Source organism: Kwoniella dendrophila, chromosome 6 (genome assembly GCF_036810415.1).
Source record: "Kwoniella dendrophila CBS 6074 chromosome 6, complete sequence".
Lineage (NCBI taxonomy): Eukaryota > Fungi > Basidiomycota > Tremellomycetes > Tremellales > Cryptococcaceae > Kwoniella > Kwoniella dendrophila.
The window spans coordinates 1,691,798-1,715,589 of NC_089481.1; the positions used below are offsets into that span (position 1 = coordinate 1,691,798).

The 23,792-nt window shown below is 38.8% G+C and overlaps 7 protein-coding genes across 7 annotated transcripts; 4 read left to right on the forward strand and 3 right to left on the reverse strand.

Moving 5' to 3' along the window:
- Positions 1-1,355: 1,355 nt before the first annotated feature.
- On the forward strand, positions 1,356-4,252 carry L201_005172 (uncharacterized protein; the record flags this gene model as incomplete). Its single annotated transcript, XM_066220905.1, has 2 exons — positions 1,356-2,888; positions 2,993-4,252. The coding sequence occupies 2 exons, from the start codon at positions 1,356-1,358 to the stop codon at positions 4,250-4,252; spliced, it is 2,793 nt and encodes a 930-aa protein (XP_066077002.1).
- A 1,192-nt stretch (positions 4,253-5,444) lies between these two features.
- Positions 5,445-7,995, forward strand: L201_005173 (malate synthase A; the record flags this gene model as incomplete). Its single annotated transcript, XM_066220906.1, has 11 exons — positions 5,445-5,630; positions 5,799-5,893; positions 5,980-6,065; positions 6,189-6,252; positions 6,307-6,378; positions 6,485-6,835; positions 6,908-7,021; positions 7,121-7,325; positions 7,382-7,485; positions 7,555-7,618; positions 7,693-7,995. 11 exons carry the CDS (start codon positions 5,445-5,447, stop codon positions 7,993-7,995), a joined length of 1,644 nt encoding a protein of 547 aa, XP_066077003.1.
- A 353-nt stretch (positions 7,996-8,348) lies between these two features.
- On the reverse strand, positions 8,349-9,348 carry L201_005174 (uncharacterized protein; the record flags this gene model as incomplete). The annotated part of the gene is made up of 3 exons (XM_066220907.1): positions 8,349-8,436; positions 8,659-8,806; positions 8,988-9,348. 3 exons carry the CDS (start codon positions 9,346-9,348, stop codon positions 8,349-8,351), a joined length of 597 nt encoding a protein of 198 aa, XP_066077004.1.
- Positions 9,349-10,022: 674 nt separating this feature from the next.
- L201_005175 (uncharacterized protein) lies at positions 10,023-12,132 on the forward strand (the record flags this gene model as incomplete). The annotated part of the gene is made up of 3 exons (XM_066220908.1): positions 10,023-10,613; positions 10,718-11,957; positions 12,068-12,132. The coding sequence occupies 3 exons, from the start codon at positions 10,023-10,025 to the stop codon at positions 12,130-12,132; spliced, it is 1,896 nt and encodes a 631-aa protein (XP_066077005.1).
- Positions 12,133-12,805: 673 nt separating this feature from the next.
- L201_005176 (uncharacterized protein) lies at positions 12,806-17,916 on the reverse strand (the record flags this gene model as incomplete). Its single annotated transcript, XM_066220909.1, has 6 exons — positions 12,806-13,776; positions 13,858-14,061; positions 14,133-16,403; positions 16,467-16,757; positions 16,818-16,856; positions 16,920-17,916. 6 exons carry the CDS (start codon positions 17,914-17,916, stop codon positions 12,806-12,808), a joined length of 4,773 nt encoding a protein of 1,590 aa, XP_066077006.1.
- Positions 17,917-19,040: 1,124 nt separating this feature from the next.
- Positions 19,041-19,661, forward strand: L201_005177 (uncharacterized protein; the record flags this gene model as incomplete). Its single annotated transcript, XM_066220910.1, has 3 exons — positions 19,041-19,083; positions 19,296-19,456; positions 19,536-19,661. The coding sequence occupies 3 exons, from the start codon at positions 19,041-19,043 to the stop codon at positions 19,659-19,661; spliced, it is 330 nt and encodes a 109-aa protein (XP_066077007.1).
- Positions 19,662-20,335: 674 nt separating this feature from the next.
- Positions 20,336-22,663, reverse strand: L201_005178 (uncharacterized protein; the record flags this gene model as incomplete). Its single annotated transcript, XM_066220911.1, has 7 exons — positions 20,336-20,517; positions 20,587-21,064; positions 21,125-21,345; positions 21,419-21,659; positions 21,761-21,992; positions 22,068-22,130; positions 22,212-22,663. 7 exons carry the CDS (start codon positions 22,661-22,663, stop codon positions 20,336-20,338), a joined length of 1,869 nt encoding a protein of 622 aa, XP_066077008.1.
- Between the last annotated feature and the right edge of the window lie 1,129 nt (positions 22,664-23,792).

Sequence of the window (23,792 nt, forward strand, 5' to 3'; positions counted from 1 at the left end):
TTCTCATCTCGCCAAAAAGACAGGTAACGACATCCCGGCATACCCCGCTCAAAAGATATTTCACTCATCCAGGAAGAAGTGCACTTCGGTTCGGGCCTGTTGTCTCCTTGTCACCCGGCCGGTATTTATCACCTGCAGGATATATATAACTTGCAAAAGTCTAAATCCAAACTTTACTTGCATCCTAAAGATACACAGCATTTGAGATCAGTATATACCCATTATCATCAAAAAGAAATCGATCAATATCATCGATTAGCTGAAGAATTCGACAAATACCAAGAAAATATAGAATATTAGAAGAATACCTTGGCAACGGATTTTGGTTGACGTCAAGCAAGCGAAGGGTTAAAAATCAAGTCAATTCAATTCATTCCATTCCTATCGATTTCACTTGATACAAAACAGTTCAGGAATCTACCTAATTCATCGTTGATAAGCAAAACTCTCAATCCAACATCGCTTTGAACAGTAAACGTATAGAGTAAAGGTTCACAGAAGTAGATAGTTGAAGGTAAATCGGGCATTCTAAGAATAGTTAGATAGATTGAGGCGTAGTCAAGGAGTAGTACAGCATTATCGTTTTCCATGTAAGTATTGATCGCTTCTGGTGTCATCATCGGTCATTAGGCTGCATAATCTTGGTTTCACCTAAAATCTGTGATTCTCACTTCCTCCATCATCCTTTTCATCATCAATCATTGCTCTCGCTAGTACTCGTCGGACACACTGTCCGCTTTTGCTCCGTGCATATTCCTTTACGACCTTCACAACAACTTTCTTCATCAACATTTTTTTTTTCCTCCTGTCTTACTTTTACCTTATTCGGTTCTCAAGTATCCTGATCCATATCGGCGAAACTACCACATACGCCTCTTGTCCTTGATCTTTTTCTGATGAACGAGGATAATCATCAGCCTCGCTTATTGTGTGTCAGTCTCTTTTGTAAACTGCCCTATTTGCCTCTCATCGTCCCCATCCTTTGAGTGACATCAATCACACACCATCAACGCCAACGTCCCACGATATCATATACTGTATGCTCTTAACTGATGAGTTCGATCTTGATCCCGTGACATTGGGTTGGGTACTGATCGATCTCATCCTTCCTCCCCGTAGAATATCCATCACTCGGATTATCTCGCTAGTTCATTCACATCGATACATCAATAGAAGTCCAAAACTCATGTTATCGCCGATATCAGATTGAGTGGTTTTAGTCTCCCACCCCTTCTTTCTATATCATTACCACCCCCTCTAGTTCACCGCATCCAGCAACATCAGCGTTAACCGGTAATTATTTCCCTCACTACTCATTGTGCTAGGCAAATATAGGCTAGCATCTTTCGCCCAAAATGTTAAACCAACATCAACGTCGAGTAAATCCAGGTATAGGTGCAAATCGCCAATCTATACCTAGATATACATCATATACACCTCAACATTCACCTTTTCTATCTCATCAAACAATCACATTTCTAGCTTCATGGAGAGGACAATTATTAGTATGTACAATCGTTTTGATATTAGGTGCTATCTATTTTTTCGTAAAACCGCCAATAGATCAATGGCATATAAGAAGGAAAGAAGCATTATCAAGAAAGAGGGAATTGGAATTAATGAAAATGTCTGAAAAAGAAAACAAGAATCCAACAAATCAAGAAGAGAAAGATGATTTATCCAAATCGTCATCTATCAGTGGTAGCAATGGAATTGGCGGATCAACAAAAGAAAGAGGTAGAGACAAGAATAAACAAAATAGGAAAAGAATGAATTCGCATTTACGACCATCAACCAACAACATCAATAATAACGATAGTACCGACTCAACAATAACAGGATTGAGTTCAATTGAATCGTCTCCTGCGCCAATGTCAAAACAATCGATACTTTCCCCATCTAAATCGAAAAAATCCCTTTCATCATCATCTACATCCACCCCCGTGACGCCTATAACACCCTCATCAAAATCACGAGTCAAACTTCAGCCTAAACAGAATTTAGCTACTCCAACAAGGAACAAGCCACCTCCACCTATCATAGTACCTAAACCCGAACCTATTACTACCTCTCCAGGGCCTACAAACCCCTGGGAAGTGCCATTACCTGTATCTCCGATAGCTGGTCCCTCAAGATTAAATGGCTCAGTGAATGGTGTATCCGGTTTAGGCTTAGAAGAGATATCTGACACTGCTAGTGTGTCGACAAATAACGAAGAAAATGTTAAAAGTCAGGCAGAAGGGGAAGAGATTAGACCCGAACTCAAAAAGAAGTCTGAAGGCTTTTCGATATATCCCGAAGAAGGCTATTTGCCTGCTACATATCAAACACCAAATGGTAATGTTAACAAGAAGAAGAAGAAGAAGGGCAAAACACCACAATTGCCAAACGGTTCATTCACAACCATATCTTCAACCGCAGCTAATGATCCTCAACCTATAATAGAAACGTCCTCTACCAAGAACAATCTGAATTCAGTCGCGGCTGTAGATGCGAAACAGAATAATCATTTATATGACGGACTATCGAAATCAATAGAGTCAAGGCCGAATGGTAGATCACGACATCAACATACAAGAACATCATCAATAACTCTTTTACCCAATTTGAACGTCTTGGAGTTAAGAAAAATTGTTGAAAGAAGAGATGAAACTATTGATCAACTAAGAGCTGAAATTGGTACAGCAAAAGCAGAAGAGTCAAAAGCTAAAGAAGAAGCTGTAAGAGCTAGAATGGGTGAAGAGAAACTAAGAGGTGATTTTGAAAGGTCAAGAAGGTCGAGTCTGAACATACCTAATGGTAGTAATGTCAATGGTACTAGATCTGATCAACAAGCTCAAAATGGTGTTACAAATAGCGTCAATGGTGACAGAAGGAGAGAAGCTGAGGTGAGCTTGTTTCTGTTGTCATCGGATTTCAGGAAGCATACAGGTTTTCATTTTCTACCTTGAAGGTGGATGTTGGGGTGCTAATAATACCCTCTTCTTGCTAGCTTCAATCCCGGTTAGCTCAAATACAACAGCTATATACAACAGCTTTGAGCAGATTATCCACTTGTGAAAGCGCACTCAGGGATTCGGGTATAATGCTACCACCTTTACCTTCACCTATACCATTACATCTTCCTCAATCACCTCTACCAATGATGCCTGGACCACCCTACGCACCTAGCCCAGGAAGAAATACACCTATAATAGGAGGTACATTCATGCCTTATCCATCACCTGGAATGTATCCTTCACCAATGCCAATGTTACATCCTAATTTGATCCATACTCATTCACATTCTCACTCACACCAACAATCACCTAGTCCATACAGAAGGTCAAGTAGTATGAATAGTAACAATTTCATCAACAATGGACTTGCTGGTAATGGTTCAACACCTCCTTTCAGTCCGGGATTTAATGGCAATGGTTTAGGAGAACAAAATGGATCATTGAGTTATCCTATGGATATTGGATCCTCAACTATGCCGATTGGATTAGGTCATCCTGTAAATAATGGTCAAGGTGAAAACCAAATTGAAAGAGAAAAAAGAAGACAAAGTATTGAATCTTCAGTAATGAAAAAGAAAATTTTACCTTTGACTTCGAATTCGTCGTCATCACCTTCGACTATAGATAATAGTAATAGCAGTATCAGTACAAGTGGTAGTGTGGTCGAAAGTGTAGATGAAGATAAAGTGACAGAGGCAATAGAAGAAGATGTCGGTAATTCAAGTAGTCAAGATGGAATGTCGAATCAAGCAGAAAGTATCGTTAGTAATTCATCAAGTCTTCCTCATTCGGATCATGTCACTTCGAATTTAAACATAGACCGGATCGACAAAGAATCGACTATAAAAGTCATGTTAGATTCCAAGAGAGGTAATATATATTATCGTCCAATTGATGTTGATATTAATCAAAATGGAAATTCTACATCAGAAGATCAAAATATTTTATCAAAATCCCCACAAAATGGTGGTACTGCACTTGAATCAATCGATTCCATTTCTTCAAACGATGTTGCTGAACAGAAATCAAGAGCAGAAACCCTTGAACCGATATTCGCTTCTTTAGCCCATACACCAGAACAAATTGAAGAAATGCGTCAAATGAAATTGAATTCAATTAGTATAGAGAGATGTAGAAGTGTTAGTAGTAGTAATGGCAGCAGTAGTTTATCAAGAGGTATGACGGCTGGTTTAGGTAATGGTGGACTTTTGACTCCTAGTCCAAGTAAAAGTCCTATTCCACTAAGAGAGTAGGTATATATATCTATGGCTAGATTGAGTTGATGAATGGATAAAGGAAAGAAAAAAACAGAACTTAGAAGAATAAAGTATGTATATGAGGACAATTCCTTTCATCCCTCTCCCCACACGTCATTTGCATTTGAAAATATGGACATTTGATCATTTTCCTTTTTTATTCCATCTGTGTCTTACATACATTAATTGTTATATTTACAGTACATACATTTATACAATACATGTTTATTCCTTTTCTTCCATCTTTCAGTATATATATGCACAATCAATGATTCAACATGGTAAATGTTACACTGGTATACCTGATCTTACCAAATGCTCGAAAAGAGGTCAATACACATTCTCGAGATCACATCTCCCTAGCTGGATTTCTTTTCCATGATTCTTTTATCAAGTTCCATGCCTCATACATCAGGGTGTTGGATAGTGTACAATGCAGACCAGATGAATAAAGAGCTCAATGGATCTACACACATATGGAAGAGGAGTTGCATTTACAATATTGACTATCCCTTAACTTCACTGATCTAGTTGCTCTAGAAGTCCCTTTGTCGAAGAACCCCGTTATTCAGGTGGCATGAATATATTGCGTCGTTTAGCTGCACTAAGACTTGGTCTTGATCTAAATCTAGATAGGGGAAGATAGGTCAAGGGATATCATTCAAGAGTACATACATGTAAAAGCGAGTAAATCCGTCATCATGGTTCTTTCATAAATAAGAGAGTTACCGGTTATGCAGTTTACCGGCTATCTATCTCGGTTATCGTATAGTACATACTCTCTCTATCTGTAACTTTTTCCAACATTCTCATCAGCTTTAACAGCTTAATTCCATTCGTCAAGTATGCATCTTTACCTCTTTCACAGTTACAAGCTATTCGATGAGACGGTGTTATCGGATCATCTATCAATCGAGTCAATCCCAGCACTTTGAAAGAGAGATATTGTAACTATATATAAAGTGATCCCGAAGATATCAATTCACTCTTTCTATATTAAGAGCTAGGATATCAATCAACTTTGACTCCGTTCCTCCAACGATTTACGGAACCATTTCTTATCTTACCTGAATCACATAAACGAGACAACGCATATATCTCAGCGATACAAAACAATCATTTACTTCATCAAGTTCAACTTATCCTATCTTAACAGTTCAAGAATACTCAAATCATCACTCCAACCAGAATGTCGATCAAAGATTCAATCAACCTTCCTAGCGGAATTCATTTTACCGTACCAATTCCAAAAGAAGCCGAACATATTTTATCAAAAGATGCCATTGATTTTTTAGCAATTTTACATCGTACTTTTGATAAAACTAGATTAGATTTATTGGAGAATAGAAAGAAGGTGCAAGATGAGTTGGATAAAGTGAGTCCTGGTTCATTCGTTTGAGATCAACTATCGTTAGTTCTCCAAAAGAAGAAGGAAAGAAGGAGGTAATATAGTATGCGTAATCTTTGGATCTTTCACCAATCCCCTGATAAGCAATTGTCTGATATGGTATATGACAACTTACGTTTTTTTCTTTCTGTATAGGGCAAACCACTTGATTTCTTACCTGAAACTAAAAATATAAGAGATTCACCTTCTTGGTCATGTGCTCCACCTGCACCAGGACTTGAAGATCGAAGGTATGTCAACATTATATGTTGTTCTTCATTTCATAATAAAACATCATGGAAAGTGTCCATATATCCTGACTTATCCTGTATTGCAGAGTCGAGATTACAGGTCCAACAGATCGAAAAATGGTTGTCAATGCCTTGAATTCGGGTGCAAAGACTTTTATGGCTGATTTTGAGGGTGAGTGGTAAATTCGTTCTACTTTTTTACCCAACGAGTCTTCCATGTCTTCGCTTTGAGTAAGGCTTGATACTATTCATGCGATAGTCTAACTGATATACATGTCCTCCTTATATTTGCTAGATTCCAACTCCCCTACTTGGTCAAATATGGTTTTAGGTCAAGTCAATCTGTATGATGCTAATAGGTATGTCTATCATTAACAAAGAATGTGAAGATAAGTTGACAAGGCTAAATATAGACGACAAATTGACTTTGAAACTAATGGTAAACAATACAAGCTATCTGAGAAGCCAGCTGTGCTCATTGTACGGTGAGTGACAAGTCTAGGTGACACTGATTCCATCTAATCTACTCCTGAGAAATGTTGTATGATGTTTTGTGAAAACAAGCTAATACCTTTCCGTTACAATGATTAGACCTCGTGGATGGCATTTACCTGAACCAAGATTACTTATAGATGGAAAACCAATATCAGGATCATTATTCGACTTTGGATTATATTTCTTTAATAATGCTTCAGAATTAATTAAAAGAGGCTTTGGACCATACTTCTATTTACCTAAAATGGAACATCATTTAGAAGCTAGATTATGGAATGATGTTTTCAATTTATCTATATCACATTTAAGTTTAAAACAAGGTTGTATTAGAGCTACTGTTTTGATTGAAACGCTTCCAGCAGCATTTCAGATGGAGGAGATTTTATATGAATTAAGAGAACATTCTTCTGGTTTGAATTGTGGTAGATGGGATTATATCTTCAGTTTGTAAGTTACCCCATTTCGCTCAGCCAAATTCCCTTTGTCATGTAGTACTGATTACTCGGCGAACTCACATAGTATCAAGAAACAAAGAGCAAGCAAACAATGTGTTTTCCCTGATCGAACAGATGTTACTATGACTGTGCCATTTATGAATGCTTATGTACAGCTATTGATTCAAACTTGTCACAAGTAAGTGGGCTTAATTGCCTATTACATCATCACTAATCGCAGCAAATCTGGTCATCCACAAACGCTTCACGCTTATGCTGACTTTACTATTACTTGTAGACGAAAAGTAGCTGCAATGGGAGGAATGTCCGCTCAAATCCCTATCAAGAACGATGCCGAAGCAAACGAGAAGGCAATGGCTAAAGTAAGAGCCGATAAGTTGAGGGAGGTCACAGCTGGACATGACGGTACTTGGGTAGCCCACCCTGCTCTAGTCAAGATTGCTCTAGACATTTTCAACGAGAATATGAAAGGACCAAATCAAGTGAGTGAAGTACGAATGGGAACTCCGCCAAAGAAGCTTATATATCTCTCACTTAGTACTTCATCCGAAGAGAAGACGTTACTGTTACCGCCAAACAAATAGCTGATCCTTCTGTCCCTGGTAAAATCACTGAAAAAGGAGTCAGGGATAATGTTTCGGCGTAAGTCGTATAAAGGGTTGTTGGATAATTTCATAAAACAGCAAGCTGACTTATATCAACGGCTCTCAGGGCCCTTTCATACTGTGCTGCTTGGATCTCAGGTAATGGCTGTGTCCCCATCAACTACTTGATGGTGAGTTCAGCTTAGCCATATGATAATTTTATCTGAAAGACTATCGACTAACCTTCTACTGCCGATGTTTACAGGAAGACGCAGCTACAGCAGAAATTGCAAGAGTCCAATTATGGCAATGGACCAAATATTCATCTAAAACAGATTCAGGAAAATTGATTGATGCTTCATATCTTCAATCGATCTTTAGTGAGGAATCGTCAAAAGTTTCCCAATTACCTGGTATAGATCCATCAAATGTTAAAATTGCATCAGAATATATGAATAAACAAATCAAATCTGAATTCCCAAGTGATTTCTTGACTTCAGATTTATTAATTCATTTAGAAGGTGTTGGAACTAAAGGTACGGGAAGTACAAGTAAGAGTAATTTATAAAAACCCAGTAAAACGCTACAATCAGAGTTCTTGGTGAATGGTTAAGATTAGGATGATTGAATTCGGTGGAATCAGTTGAACACCAAGAAGATGAAGATAATTTGTATTTATGTATATTCATCATTTTAGGAAACAGTCATATGCAAAATCCATGTCATGTCTGATTATAATTGTCCTTTATGCGTTCCACAGGTTGGTAATCTTGCTCATTATCAGATCTAAAGGGATAAATTGAGATTCCCATAAAAACGTTCAAGTTCACATACAAGGTCATTAGAAGATCATTACATAACTAATCTATTCGTCCATCCATCAAACCCTTTGTAGCAATTTACCGAAAATCATAAATCCCACTATTCACCATCTAACATTATAGCCAAGAATTCATCCAGATTGATTTCACCATCTTGATCTAAATCGAATTCATCTATCATTGCTTGTCTATGTATGTTTCGTTTATTTTGGTTGGTAATTTTCAGATAGACAGCACAGGGATCACAGGAGGTGCAGTATGTCGGACAAGGGGATAGATCCACAACGATGATCATAATGTAGCGGAAGGCGATAGAACATAAGAACAAGAAATAATCGTTTGTTTAGTCATCAGCATTTCCCCTTTCGTTTGACAAATATAAGAATGCCAAAAAACAGCCAAAACCTTACAATTCCTCTTCACCTAAATTTTCACCTAATTCTCTTGCAACCCTTTTCAGATTTTTTAAACTTATTCTACCTGTTCTATCATCATCAAATAATTCAAATGCTCTACGTAATTCAGTTTCTGGATTTCGTGATAATATCTTTTCTGTCACTACAAAGATCAACCAAAAAAAAAACGGTATAAGATGATTAGCTATTCATTCACAGATCATTAAGTCAAGATTTTGTTGATTGGTATGATAAAAAAGATTAATTCAAAACTAAACTAGCTGAATTGGATTGATCTCTGGATTTGATTTCAGTACAGGTAAATCGATAATTGGAAAACTCACTTATCCTTTCAAAATTTATGAAATCCATTAATCCATCATCACCTCCATGATCTTTTAGTAATTTCATTACTTCAGATTTTTTCAAGTCGAATCCTAAAGCTCTTAATGAAACTTTTAATTCATGATAATCTATTGCACCATCTTTATCAATATCAAATAATTCGAACGCTTCTTTGATTTCTCCCTTTTGATCTTCCGTCAAACCTCCTCCTCCTCCATTCCTACTATTATTTCCGATGTGATGATTCGTCGAAGATGATGAAGTTGATGGATGTATTTGATTTGAAGTTCCAGTAGATCCCACTCCTACTCCTACTCCACCAGGTGGTCGACGTGGTTTAGGTTTCGTATAATGGGACATTTTACCCCTTGAGATGAGATAGATGGTTTCGATTTGGTTTGGTTTGGTTTGGTTCGACAAAGTCTTTATCTCTTGAAGGCTCTTTAGGAATGCTTGATACTGTTGTATGTTGTCTAATCTGAGGTATTTAGGGACAAGTATGTATACGAGAGGTCGAACTAGAACAGAAGCGACGAGTTCACGTCTTGTTCTATTTTCGCAATGTTGATGTTCTCTCTTGTATTATTGTAATTATCTCAACACCTTGTACGCGTATCTTAGCTGTGGTTTAACGCGTTCAACACATGAGAACCACGCGTTTCGGTTCCAGCGTTTCGAAGTCTTTGGTAATTACGTAAATTTCGTTAATCTTCCCGCTTAATTCGAGTGTTGAATGACCGCGCATGACTTTACTTCTGCTAACTATTCTTAAGATTACTTTTTTTTTTGAAATCGTCTTTGTAAGGAACTGTAACGCTGTACCCTCCTCAAAGAACCCTCGGACCTGAACTTGGTTTGAATATAATTCCTGACTTAGTATATTCATACTCCCCACAACAAGCTAGCTGCATATTGTGGTCACGGCGAACCCATCAATTGTTGACGATCTGTGTATATATATATATATTCGACTTACTTTATTGGTTATTATCATTCATGACAATCTCGAAAACGTAAAACAGTTGGAATCAGATATGCCTTCCTCCAGTGAATTCTTCAATTCAATAAGACAAAAATCTAAACGTAAAGCTTCTCATCAGTATCAGCGGCATCAACCAGATTCAATCAAACATAGTGGAACTTCATATACATTGAATAATTGGGTTGATATAGATTATAATGGAAATGGAATTTTATTGAATATCAACCAAAATGAAAATAATTCCGCCAGGCAAAGACAACATTCGACCTGTAGTGCAGTTAGTACAGATACCGAAAGGATGAGTCAGATGTCCCATACTGAGAACGCAATATATCATCCAGATGAAAACTATACCGGTTCTAGGGTATTTAGATTGAATGATGAGAATCAGGAGAATATCCAGATAGAAAAGCGAAGTGGGAAATATAGTACTAGTACAACCGCAAATAGATTAAAAAGAACAAGTATGCAATTATTGAAGATGGTAGATAGAAAATCATCAAGTTCGACAAGATCAAGAGAGAATAGGGAAGATCAGTTGAAAAGGTCAATTAGACATCCCACTCTCGACAATCATGAAACTACCTGTAGAGATTCGATTGATTATACTGTAGAAGAGGAGAATTTGCCTGGACCTTCGAGAGTGAGTACCATTCAATTGTCTATTAATAGAGCGTTACACAACAAACAGTAGATTGCAATCAACCCTATATTCATAACTAATTGAATCGTTTTCACGTACAATAGTCAAGGTTTGAAATATCACCACCTCATACACCACCTTCACCATCGCTCTATACCCCATATTTAGCTTCCGATGCATACCCGAATGATCCCTCGCAACGAAGAATATACGATGCTTCCTCCTCTTCAACCAATCTCACTATCAAACACTTTACACCTATACCGTCATCTTATCCTCATCTCAAATTGCATGATTACCATACGCCAGAAGGGTATCATACTTTCATAGGTGATTCAGATTCATCAGGTAAAAAGACAACTTTAAAACCTATCCGGTCTATTGTTCCTCATAATACACCTAATGATAGTCCGTTAAGTGGATTCGGTATAAATATCAATCGGGATGACTTTTATGGTGGACAGCCGAAAATGAAAAGAAGAATGACCTTTGATGAATTGGTCAATCTACCGCTACCTCAACCTAATGATGAACCTAGTAGATATATTCAACCCAATAAATATGTTCACTCTTTAGCATCAACTACAAAGCTAGATTCTGATATACCCATTCAGTATATTACAACTGAAAAGAAGAGTAGAGAAAATCAACGGAATTTAAATATGGATTTCAAGCAAATAAAAATCGAAGATTCTCAAGAGGGACAAGATCAATACTTTGATGCTCAGCCCCAAAAGGAAGACGATCATTCATCAGCTTTAGAAGCTTTATGGGAATACGGTTCAGTCTCTTCATCAGGATCATCAAATTCACTCGTTGCCGAGGCTAGGGCTGCGGCTATAGCAGGAATCAAAGACCACAAAGATTTAGAAGTTGAATTGGATTTAGAAATTGATTTAAATGATTATCCATTCCCACCTGGTGAAATATCAAGTTTACCTACTCAAGAATCTTTGATAGTGGATTCAGATCAACCTGTCATCAGTAAAACAAAAGATATAAGAAAGCCTGACAAGGAACATATACCCAAGCCCATTACGATTTCCTCACCTGTGAAAAATCATACAGTCGGAGTGCAACGTAAAGTTTTGCCTGAATCAAATTCAATTACTCAGCAATTACCTATATCTTCACCATTAAGTGATACATTTAGTCTTTTAGACGAAGAAGAAGAAGAAGAAGAACCTGAAATTAAATCAGCATCAATAGCATATAAAATACCATTAAAATTTGAAAGACCTCAAGCTCAAATTAGAAGTTATAGTGATAATAGCAAAGATATCAATGGGAATACGAATGTGAAAGATGTTGATGATAAGAAACATAAAAGATCAAGTTTATCGAGTGAGTTATTGTCTTTATCTTTTATCGCTGTTATCTGTTATTTGGTATCATAACATCCAACTGATCATCCACTTATCAACCAAACTCTGTTCTCATCGTCTCCTGCATAGTCGATTCACCTTTCATCGAATTATATAAAATATCAAACCCAAATGAAATTGATAACGGCGAATAGTCATAATCATATCATATATAACAACTTGACACATATCTTGAAAAATCCAACATCGCATACATCAAGTTAATACAAAACTGTCTCTTGCCATAAGTCACATATACACATATACACATATACACATATACATATTCACCATACTCCTGTCAGATTAGCATATACAGCATTTTTTCTTAGTACCATATCGCATACATACAATCATACATCAATCAATTTGTTATGTATATATACTCAATCCAGTCCCATATTCTGTCCTATCATACAATACAACATGCATCATGTAATTTGTCACACAAGGATTGTATAAAGTTCATCTGTGCAGTAAGATATGTATGCACTACTTTCGCCAATATAGTCAATTGATTTGGACATGGAACATAATACATGCTTGAATACTTAAATTGTACTTTGTAATTTGTCGGGAATCAATACTATATATAACTAATCTACTTGGTCTTCATCGACAATCGACTCTAATCATTACTTTCGATCATATACCATCAAGTATCTTTCCATTCTAATCTGTTTTGGGGTTTTCTTGATACATGCAAGGAGACATGTGGTATAAGAAACATAAACTTTCGCAATTATGTCGTCATTTAAATATATACACATTTTGATGTTGGTGAAACTATCCTTATTTACTTCACTATAAATTATACCAAATCATGTTTTAAGGCTTATTCTTCAGCTTGTTCTTTATCTTATCCCACATCCGTTTGTGCCATTTTCGTGTGAAAGGTTGTGGCTCCGATCTAGGTGGTCTTGGAGTTGCATTGCCACCATTATAGGTAGGAGGGGGACTATTGGGTTGTTGAGCTCCAGCTTGAGCTTGAACAGAACTTGTCGCATTTGTCGGAGCTGGAGCTGCAGTTGCACAAGCACTTGGGGCGGTATCACTGCTTCTACCTTGTTCCTTCATTGTTTCTTGAATTGATCGGGTATCTGCTGAAGGTTCAGGATTTATAGGAAGTTTGGTGGTATCAGTCGGCAAGACTGGGTTCATTGGTTCTGGACAGTTAATAGAGCTCGCTTGTGCCGGACTTTCTGTATATCCTTGTTTGGTTATCGATTTGAGGAGTGGATCATGTTCTTCAAGTTGACTTTCAGTTTCACTTGATTTCATCGGGTTTTCGGATCGTTCTCCGCTAGATGATTTCGATTTTGATTCTGCTTCTTGGTCGAATTGAGTATCTTTGGTGATCGGTGTAGACGGTCTTGGCATTTCCCCTTCAGTAGAAGAAGCTTGTTGTGGTATGGTATACCCTTCGTGAGCTTTTTCATCTTTTTCTTCAGGTTGGTGAGATCCGATACCAGTGGCGATTTCAGCAGCTTGACCTAAAGATGCCATCGGGTCGTTAGAAGGACTAGGTGGATTTGCACTGCTTGATTCAGAAGACGTAGCTAAACTTCCATGTGTTCCACTTGAAGAGAGGCCTTCATGTGACGCTTCAGAAATGTTTTCGAGAGTATCAGTGGCTTGAAGTTTATGTTGCATAGTAGGAGAAATTTCGGCTGTAGGTACTGGTAAAGGATGTGGAAGCTGAGTATTTGTCGTCAATGGTGATGGCGAAGGTCCACCAGAAGACAGTGGAGATTGATCTGGCGGTGATGATCGATAGAGAGGAGGTGTATGTAAGGGATCTGGTATATGTCAGTCTTGAGTAAAAATGAGGAAATCAGTATGTACTCAGTGCTCACCTGATATTGCTCTGCCAAGCTCACGAAGCGGCTGTTGAGAGGTTTGTGGTGTTATTTGACCGGTATGAACTAGACTCTCAGAAGGGCCTAGTCCTGGCTCTTCAGACTGGTCCACACTTGGAGAACCTTCTTGTTGAAGTTGAGGCGAAGGTAAAGCTGAGGAAGCAGCATATGGGCTAGGGGTTTGTGGAACACTTTGATTTCGTCGACCATTGTGTTCTGGGGTGGCTGTCAAAGGTGTATCGTTTCTGTCACTTCGGGGTGGCGTCGATCCAGGTGGAAATTAACGTTCGTCCGACCTAAATTCTTGTCTGGATAATTCATGACAGGATATGATGTACCTTGATCATTTCCAGTTGGTTGAGTGGAAAGCATACCTTCATCGGTTCTTGGTAGACTAGGTACAGGAGGAACGAATCCGCTTTGACCGGTTCCGGGAGTTTGAGCACCTTTACCGAAAGTTTTACCACTAACCCCAGAGCTTGATTTGACCATTTCAGTCGAAGCGATATCGGCAATGGAAGGTACGGTGGGTAATTTAGGCTGTTCAGATACAGCTGGATCAGGTGGCAAAGTAGCGGATTTGGGTCGGGTGATATTACTGCCTTCTGAATTTAGCCGAGATCTTCTAGGTGGTTTGAGAGATTGTTGAGATGATTGAGATTGGCTGAGAGCATCACCTCTTAGGTCTCCAGATGATGGCGTTTGGTGATGAAGCGTTGCTGAGCTTGTGGCTTCAGTTGAAGGTTGAGGTCGATTAATTGAGGTGATGGTTGTATCGATCCCGGAATTCAAGAATTTGTCAAACGACATGTTTGATCGGGTAGCTCCCGCAAAATTAGCAGGATTGTTTTGGCGTTGCTCACCGATGTTCTTAGTACTGTCAGAAGGTTGATGCGGTGGATGATCGCCCATGGTTGGATCAGCTTCTTCATTTGGCTTACTGTCTTCAGGTTCTCTTCGTTCTTCACCATTTCCTGAGGATTCATCAGCAGCAGCAGATGCACTACTTCCACTTGGTCCAGCATCGTAGGTGCCACCACCCGATCCACTGCCGCTAGGTCCAGCTGGCGCTCCACCTCGCGTCCCATCGTTATCACCATTATCGTCTCCATCGTCTTTCTTTCTTTGATTACCTTCATCAGCTGGTGGAGGATCATTTCCGAATCTCCTCTTTCTTTTTGGTTCTCCTGCTTTGCCTTTACCCTTGCCTACTACTTCTTCATCTTCTTCATTCGCCTCGCCAGCTGTTTCTTTGAGTTCAGCCTTCATTTTGTCCTTTTTCGGTTTGAGACAAGGAAATGCTCTCTCAATACGTCTTATCAACTGTCTTTCAGTCGGCCTTACTGGATTGGAGGGACCTTGACCAGAAGATCGTTCCATTGCTACACTTTGACCTTGTCCATTGGGTTGTCTTCCACAAAATCGAGGAAAGGGACATTGGGGGACATCATCCGTATCGTTATTAACCGTTGGTGTGTCTGGGTGAGTAGGGGTTGGTATTCTTTGCATCTCGATATTTTCGACAGGTGGTTGATCTCGGACGGCTGTTAGGGTGGATCGGTCATGTTCTCTTGTAGCTGCGGTGTTAGTTTCAGATTGATACCTCGGTCTCCTCCCTGGATTTCTGTTGAGTAGACGATTATACCAGTACGTATCACTTTCAGTTCGCAGGTTCGGTCGACGAGGGTGGTCGTCTCCCGTAGACGGTCGCGCGGCAGGTTGGGAAGGAGCTTGAGAAGGTTCAGCTGGATTCGTAGGCTGTACAGGTTGTACCGCTGTACCAGTTGTTGGTGCCGCTCCGTTTGTACCCGCTGGATGAGAAGGTCCCAACCTCGCTTCGGTAGCAAAATCCCGAGCTGTGGTGCTTGTGGGAACCTGAGGATCATTTTTGCTGACTGTGGGAGCGGAAGGGTGTGTATCTGCTGGCTCATTTATTGATCCTGAACCTGGATCCGTCATTGCGGCGAAACCGATCGATTGTCGATGCTCTTGGTTAACCCAACCTGATTTGTCGTATAGCTCAGCATCGATATTGTCCCCGGGTGTGTTGTGTGGAGCGTGATCCAAAACTCGATCAAGGTTGTTATCAAGTGAATAGCCTTGAGCATCTTGTGTGGGAGTGGTGATATTTGGATCTTGGTAAGAGATAGGCGAAGTGGCCATACCTCCCTCTGAACAAGGCTGCGTGGTAAGGGGAGTAGTTGGAACATCGCTTCTTTCTGTTTCACTAGCCGATCGTCCATGTCTTTCTGGAGAAGGCGATGACTGGGATTGAACGGCATGTTGTTGTTTTGTCGATTTCTTTCGAATGATGAACTCAATGAGCTTTCTACCGTGTTTGAGGATAGCTTTAAAGGGGTTCACAGATCGTTTGGTCGATTTTTTTGGGATACTATGGGCTTTTGGTGGTATCGCAGTAGGATCAAGTTGAGCGATCGAGCCCGATCTTTTGACGAAACTAGCAGCTGGAGGTTCAGAGTTTGAGTGTTGACCTTTCGGAAAAGGATAAGGGAGGACTGGTAATACAGTTTTGAGCCCTTTTAGCGGCGCTGACCTTTCGTGATGAGCTGGTAAAACGATATGAAGTCAATCAGTATATTTGTTCAGTAAATTTGTATCGCGATACGTACGATATTCTCGTGGCACATCAGATATCAGATCATTCTGAGGTTGCCTTTCACCAAAAGAGCTAGATCCTGTTGCTTGTTGTGAGTCTGAATCGAATTCACCACCTCCTCGTAATCTAAGATGTTGCTCAAAATCCACTTCGTGAGATATACATGTTCTATAGCTTTCCCAGTCGAAGTTTTCGGTTTCTCGTCTTTCAGCAGCAGCTGCTTGCTCTGCCAGGAATTCTGCTCGCTTTTGAGCAAAGTTCGGTAAGATCATGGGTGGATCATTGGGAAGTGACTCCACAGATACTAAGACGGTCAAATCCTCAGCATCGGGGATATTGCTGCGAAATGCTTAGGCTCACTTACACTGTCTTTCTCGATAAGCATTATCCCACCTTGCTTGTGCTGTCCGTGCGGAAAAGATTCACTTATCAGCTTGAATCATGAGGCATGGTTCATTTGACTTACCATAGAAATGTCTATCATCCTGTACCTCTCGTATAACTGAATAGGCTGTACCACCACCTCTTAATCTGAGAGGATCATTCGTTTCTTCCTGCACGTCTGGTGATGGTGCTGATTCATCAAGACGTTGTGCGGTAATTTCAACTGGCGGTGAAGCGGGTTGAGTGATAGGAGGACGTTGTTCTACTTGGAAAGTAGGAGAGGATGTAGGTTGATGATGTGGGGAGGAAGGTGGAGATCGACCTGAGCTTGGTGTTTGCGGTACATCAGGAGATGACCTATTTCTTATATGACGCGGGTCTGACTCTTCACTACTTGCCCTTGTTAGTGGAGGTTCTGGAGAATCTTCTATATAATCTTCAGGTAAAGGCACACTATATGGTTGAGGTGCAGCTTCATATAGAAGTGATCGTTCTTCTTCTTCTTCAAACTGTCGTTCTGGCGGATGGTAGAATTCTATGTTCAGATAATTTTGTGTGATATGAGTTTGACCGAATTGTCTGGTTAGATCGGAATCGATATCGGGATTGGGATCGGGATTGGCATTGGCATTTTGTTGTTCTTCATTTCGATTAGGTTGATCGTTGTTATATACTGATTGAATAGGATGGCGATAACCGTTAGCCTCTTGATGAGCTTCACCTACCTCTACCTGATAACCATCTTCATCATATTCTTGATAAATGGTCAACCGAAAAGAGGAAGGATCGTTTACATCCCTTGGAAGTGTTCTCATCAATATATCTCGATCTTCATATCCTTCGACTGTATAAATCCTCAATATCACATGATCACTTGGGAGAATGAGAAATTGAGATCCTTCAAAGACGTATGGGCTGAATCCACGAGGTCGAGGTAAAGGTCCGGATAATGCTACAAAACCAGGCGGTAAAACATCGGGACCGCGAAACGTAGTTGGTATAGGTTGTAGAGGTGTATTTTCTTGGTCTTGATCCGGTTCGACTGATTCTGGCTCTTCACCTACAGGTGGATTCGCCATTTTGCCGGATAGTCAGTTGTGGAAGAATAAGAGGAACGATGACGATATAACGAGTGAAGAGATATTTCGGCGGTTATATAACGAGAGTGAAGGATGATGTCGATAAGTGAGAGTAACCTAATGAGCGATCGAAAAACACATCGATTGATCTGAAGATACAGAGAGAGAGAATTGTAGGAGATTGTTGTGGGATGGATAAGGATGATTGAGAGTTGAAGAGTAAAGAGATAAAAAGATTGAACACTTGAACGCGTGAGAATGTCATGATACGATATGATCGTTGCGATTAGCTATTAGTCAAAGTTGAGTGATGATGTGTGGTAGTACCACTCCTTTCCTATACACCATCATCTACAATCAACCTCGATGATCATTTCTGACATTTTCAGGTCCCATCAAAACCTTGAATAATAAGAGTAAGTAGAAACATAATCATTATCTCACGTCAGCTTTTGTCAACTTTGATGTTTATCCCACTCAGCTGATTATATCCGACTTGATCCGTTGTATATATCCCTTTCAAACTTCTTTTTCATGATAAGCGAGTATGCATGATGATCATGTTTGTGTGAGTATTATATTCAAACCTGATTTTCTTTAGCCCGACTGGACTGTAACAGAATTGGTTTCCTTGGTTTGATGGCGCTGGTATTGAAAGCTTGTTTCTTGTTTGAAGGCCTGCTATCCATTATCCGAATTAGTTGTAATTTAAGACCAGTGTATAAATCTTTGATCATATAGAGCTACTTTAATTCTTCATGCATTGGTGAAACAGTATCATTAAAATGTAGTCTGTAATTGAATTCGATAAGATATTTCATGCGAATCTTGTATGCTTTTTTTGCGAAAGCAACGGCCCGATAATATCTACTACGCGTAAGTTATAGTTTCGCTTATATGGCGTGCCTAGTTAAGCTTTACTATCCATGCGCATGTTTCTTGACTTTTTAACTTTCCTTCGCTTTTCATGTTCAATTTCATCCGATCCAGAATAAAAACATTGAATCATAGATCTATCCATAAGCACAATTGATCATAGCATACATACAGAGATTGACTAAAAACACCTGCGAACAGCGAAATCTGACTATCAACCAAGTGGACTATCAGAAAATAGGGAAAAAATGCCATCCGGGAATTTCAGATTCAAAGTTCGACCAAGGAAGGGTAAGCTTCAAGTTATTTTAATGGTATCTACTCATTTTCAAACCTTTTGGGAACTGCTGCTAATTTGACTCATCTTTGTGTTTTCTACAAACTAATTCTTATACTTTACATGACTTGATATAACAAACCCAAAAAAAACCACCAAAATCTTGGAATGCTATATAACAAATAAATACCCCTAAAAAAACACAATTCATATCATATATACACAGATCAAATCGTCGTACCTTGTGCACCAGAATTAACATCATTATTAGCATGTTTCGCTACAACAGGTGATTTAAGACATACACAACAATGTTCAGAATCTGCAAAAGCTTTACAAATGTGTATGAGTAATAGACATGTTCAAGGTGGTAAAGGTAAAAGTTCTGTAAGTTTTTTTTTTTTTTAGACATTATTTTGGTATTATTTTGGTATTCTTTCAAATCGTCTTGTAAGAGACATGTTAGTACTGTTGTTTGATTGGTATTATATGGAATATAGAAGTGAAGAGGAGGGAGATACGTATAGGATATGTTTGTTCTGCAGAACAAAGGTGCGAAGACGGTATATGGAAAAACGAGGTGGAAGTATAGTACCTGAAATGATCCTCCTTTTATTGGATTGAACAAAAAAAAAAAACACCAGAAAAGATAGAAAGTTATATGGTATATTCATTGAGAAATACGATATTGCCAATTGGGAAACACTTTTTGGTCATTAAGAAAAAGAAAGAGCAGATATCGGAAAAACTCATTCCGTCGACTACATGAGGATCGAATGATCCTAGTCAACCCGAAATACCATCCGCAGAAAAGAATATCAAATCACTATTAGATGTTTCTCGCTAACTATACTTTATCCTTGACTATATTCATAGATTAACCATCTATTGGGCAAAATTAGACGTTAGATCAGGACATAGTCATGATGCAGATCAGGAAGAGTGTAAAAGGAGGTATCCAGAATATTGTTGCACAAACAGAGAAGACATTTTTTTTTTGTAATTATATCTATAACATACAACATTCAATATACCCTACATGTATACAATATATCCCACCCTTTCATTGATATACAGGTCGTAATGAAACAAAAGCAGAAACATGGAAAAGCACAATCGCGCTCTCTTCACGGAATTTGGACGATTGACGAAAGATTAATGAAATGCATGTACTGTATATCTTCTATTCCTAGAAAATCATATTTGCCTATTCCGCTCCAACCTAAAATCATTTTTGCTCCAAACTCAGATATATAAGGATATAATCTATAATTTACTTCCAGATGTTGAAGCGCTATTTTTATTCCTTTCCATCATATCTTTCAATTCTTCTGCAGCAGAACATAAAGCTTCACCGAATTTAGCAGCATCATTATTTTTAGTTGTTATACACCATGTAATTTTATTATCTAATATTGAATATGACAAACCATAACCATCTTCGACGACTACGAAAGAAGAACAGAATGAGTCAGTTTCTCTTTATACATATAAACTGTTAGAACCAAAGAACTTACCTTCACCATAACCCCAACCATCTAAGAATTTTGAAGATAATTGTGATGTCGATAATTCCCAATGTGCAGTTTTAAGAGCAGCTTCATCTGTGAATATTTCAGGTACTTTTTCATTTTCTTCAGTTTTGACCAATTTCTTAAGACCGAATAAATGTCTATCTACACCTTGTGCATCAGCCGCCCAAGCTGAATATTGAATATGTCTAGCAACCGCTTTTCGGAATAAGGCTTCTCTTTCTTTATCTTTGACCGAAGTTGAGATCATTGATTCTGAAAATGCTTTTGATTCGTTTGATGCAGATCTAATCACCTCAGTTCTACCTAAGAGATATTTTCTAGTCTGACATGATTCATATGTTACACCTGGTCTACCAAATAATCTTGTAAAAGCTAATTGTTTAACCATTTGAACCCATCCATCAGGCGAAACTTTATGGGTCTTGATTAACTCTTTACCATATCCTTCGAAATTGACCATCTAGCAGAGTTTTACCGACTGTCAACGATTTGCCCTGTGAAAAGGGAGGATTGCACTGACCTTGAGATCCTGTAATCCCATCTCTTCACCAAAGCCTTTCTTAGATTTGTCTACTATCTGTTTGAGCTTCTCATCCAACTCAAATTGCAACTCCTCCACCTCAGGCATGGGTTCTTTGGATTTTTCAGTTTCAGGTAACTCGAGAGGTATTTTACCGGCTTGTAGTGATCCTAGCACGAACTCGTTCAATCTCAAGGTGGGTGTACCATCAAGCATAGAATCTAAGGTGAACCATGCGAAATCAGCTCAGGTTACTGCTTAAGAATCATGATATTCACGCAATTGGACACTTACGTTCACCATTGAATCCAGATTCACCAGCTGAATCGACTATAAATTGATGTTTATCGAACCACCTATTCCGACCTTTACCTTTTGGTGACCTATCATGACCACCAGCCCATAATGACCATGCTCTGGCATCTTCTGATGAGGGTGCTGGTCCATCATCTAGACATATAAGTAAAATCGCGGAATCAATTGCTTCGATAGATGATTTGTTAGAGGAAGAAAGGGAGATTAAGTGATCTCGAGCCTGAGAGAATTACGATTAACGATGTCAGTTAGCTAGTCTTTCAAGGGTTTTGCGGAATGATGCACTCCGTTCCTTGCCACAGACAGCGTCGTTTCACTTACATCGGTCCAAATATCTCTATTATCAGCAGTCAAAATACCTAAACCACTACCTTCCTGACCATCGGCAACCTTCTTCACCTGCTTGAAAGCATCCACTAAGTCTTGCTTCCCTCGTCCTTTAGTGTCTACCTTGAAATATCGGTTATTCCGTAACACGACTATATGGTGTTTGTTGGAACCGTGGTTTGTAGGTGAATCAGATGGTTTAGTAGGTGTTCGGACAGCGTTAAACCTAGTAAAATGCAAACATGAGCTTGTTTTAGTCTCCCAGCTCAGGCGGAAGAGGGGAGAATATTTGCAAGCTTACAGGTATTGATAAGAATTCATACATAATGGTTGACCTTTTGCTTTTTCAGGTTCTAGCAATTCACTATATTCAGTTGAATCGTAAGGAGAATTAGCTCATGCAACCTATCTCGCTAATAAGGTGTAAGAATTATGATTTATTTACCTATCAACCAGTTTCTTGAATTCCACTGTTGCTCTGACTAATTCAGCAGCTCTTTCTTCTTGATTTTTACCTTTACCTAAACCTCTTTTATGTATATAAAAATAACTAACATCTGGAATAATTCTTCCACGATAACCCATATAAGCAGTTTCATTCCACCATTCACTTAACCATGATTCTTTATTTTTAGCTCTATCTTCTAATCTCTTTTGTAATACTTTTGAGAAATCAGACTTTAAGAACGAATCAATGTAACCTTGATTTCGCTTATAATCTTCTTTACTTAGGATAGGTTGTAAAGTTTCTAAATATTTGTTAAAAGTTGAATTCAATGTTGGTATAGGTAAATGTGGTAAACTGCTTTGAGATGCATACAACGGTTTGCTATTGGTACTGGTAGAAGTAGAAGTGGAAGTGGAGTTGTTTCGTTTAGGTATATTAGAAGAAGACATCTTGAGTGGCTGTTTTTTTTTTAAATAAGATAGAACAATCAGTAAATACGAAACGACAAAGAAATCAAAAGGAGGAGGAGAAGTTTTATAGCAAAGGTGTAGCTCAATTAAGGACCTTACTTACCTGAGCAACCGGTAATATAGATATTGACCGGGAGATACGAGGTATTGATGATGTTGTTGAAGGACGAAGAAGCATTGGAATTGATTTGATTTGATTCGATCTCAATTAGTTGTTCGCGTATTTATCCTTGAATAGGGTATTTATGAACAGTCAAAGTGTACAAGGTGGCTGTGACGTGACTATTTATTCAACATTATCAATACCATCTCAAGCGAGATATCTATAGGTCTAGTATATATATACATGTATTAACACGATTTCATTTCAAGAAAATGAATCAACATGATTCAGGTTGGGTCGTGCCGGTGGCCGGTTTCATCATTCAGCACCAGCAAAAATCCGTTGTACAGTGATGCAGTCAAACTATGACCGGTTGTATAGTAACAACCATATAACCGGTTCGATTCCGACAAACACCGATTGGGTGGCATACTCCCACCGGTTCTCATATTAAGCGATTTCATTCATGCAACGTATGGTATGGTATGGTATGGTATAAACATGACAAGGAGATGAGGGGTTTTACAACCAAATTCATCTGGCTGGGGAGATAATATCAAGAAACGGAGTTATTTGAGTGGTAATTCGTTAATTCTTGTTGGTCATGAACGAGGTGTGACCGTTTTCAGTGTGCTCAGGGTTGGAAAGGTATCTCGAGGAGAAGACGGTGTTTCATCATCTCCATTTCGCAACATCATGTTCGACCTTGATGATACAATATAATCCTTATATCGTGGCCTCACGAGACATCATGCTTGTTTTTCGAAGATAAACTGACGACAACCTCTGCTTAGACTGGAATGGTAGTAGACATTATGTAAGACCTGATGTAGATTTCTCCACGTGGCTTCGAATAGATCGCGGGGTAAAAGGAAGATCCTGTGCGGGGTTGATTTTTCTTTTTGTCCCAACACAGCCTCTGAGGTAACGAGGTTGAAAATAAACTTTGAGGAGGTGGTTTCACGTTCAAGCCCTAAGCTATATTATTTCAATTGTGATACCAAG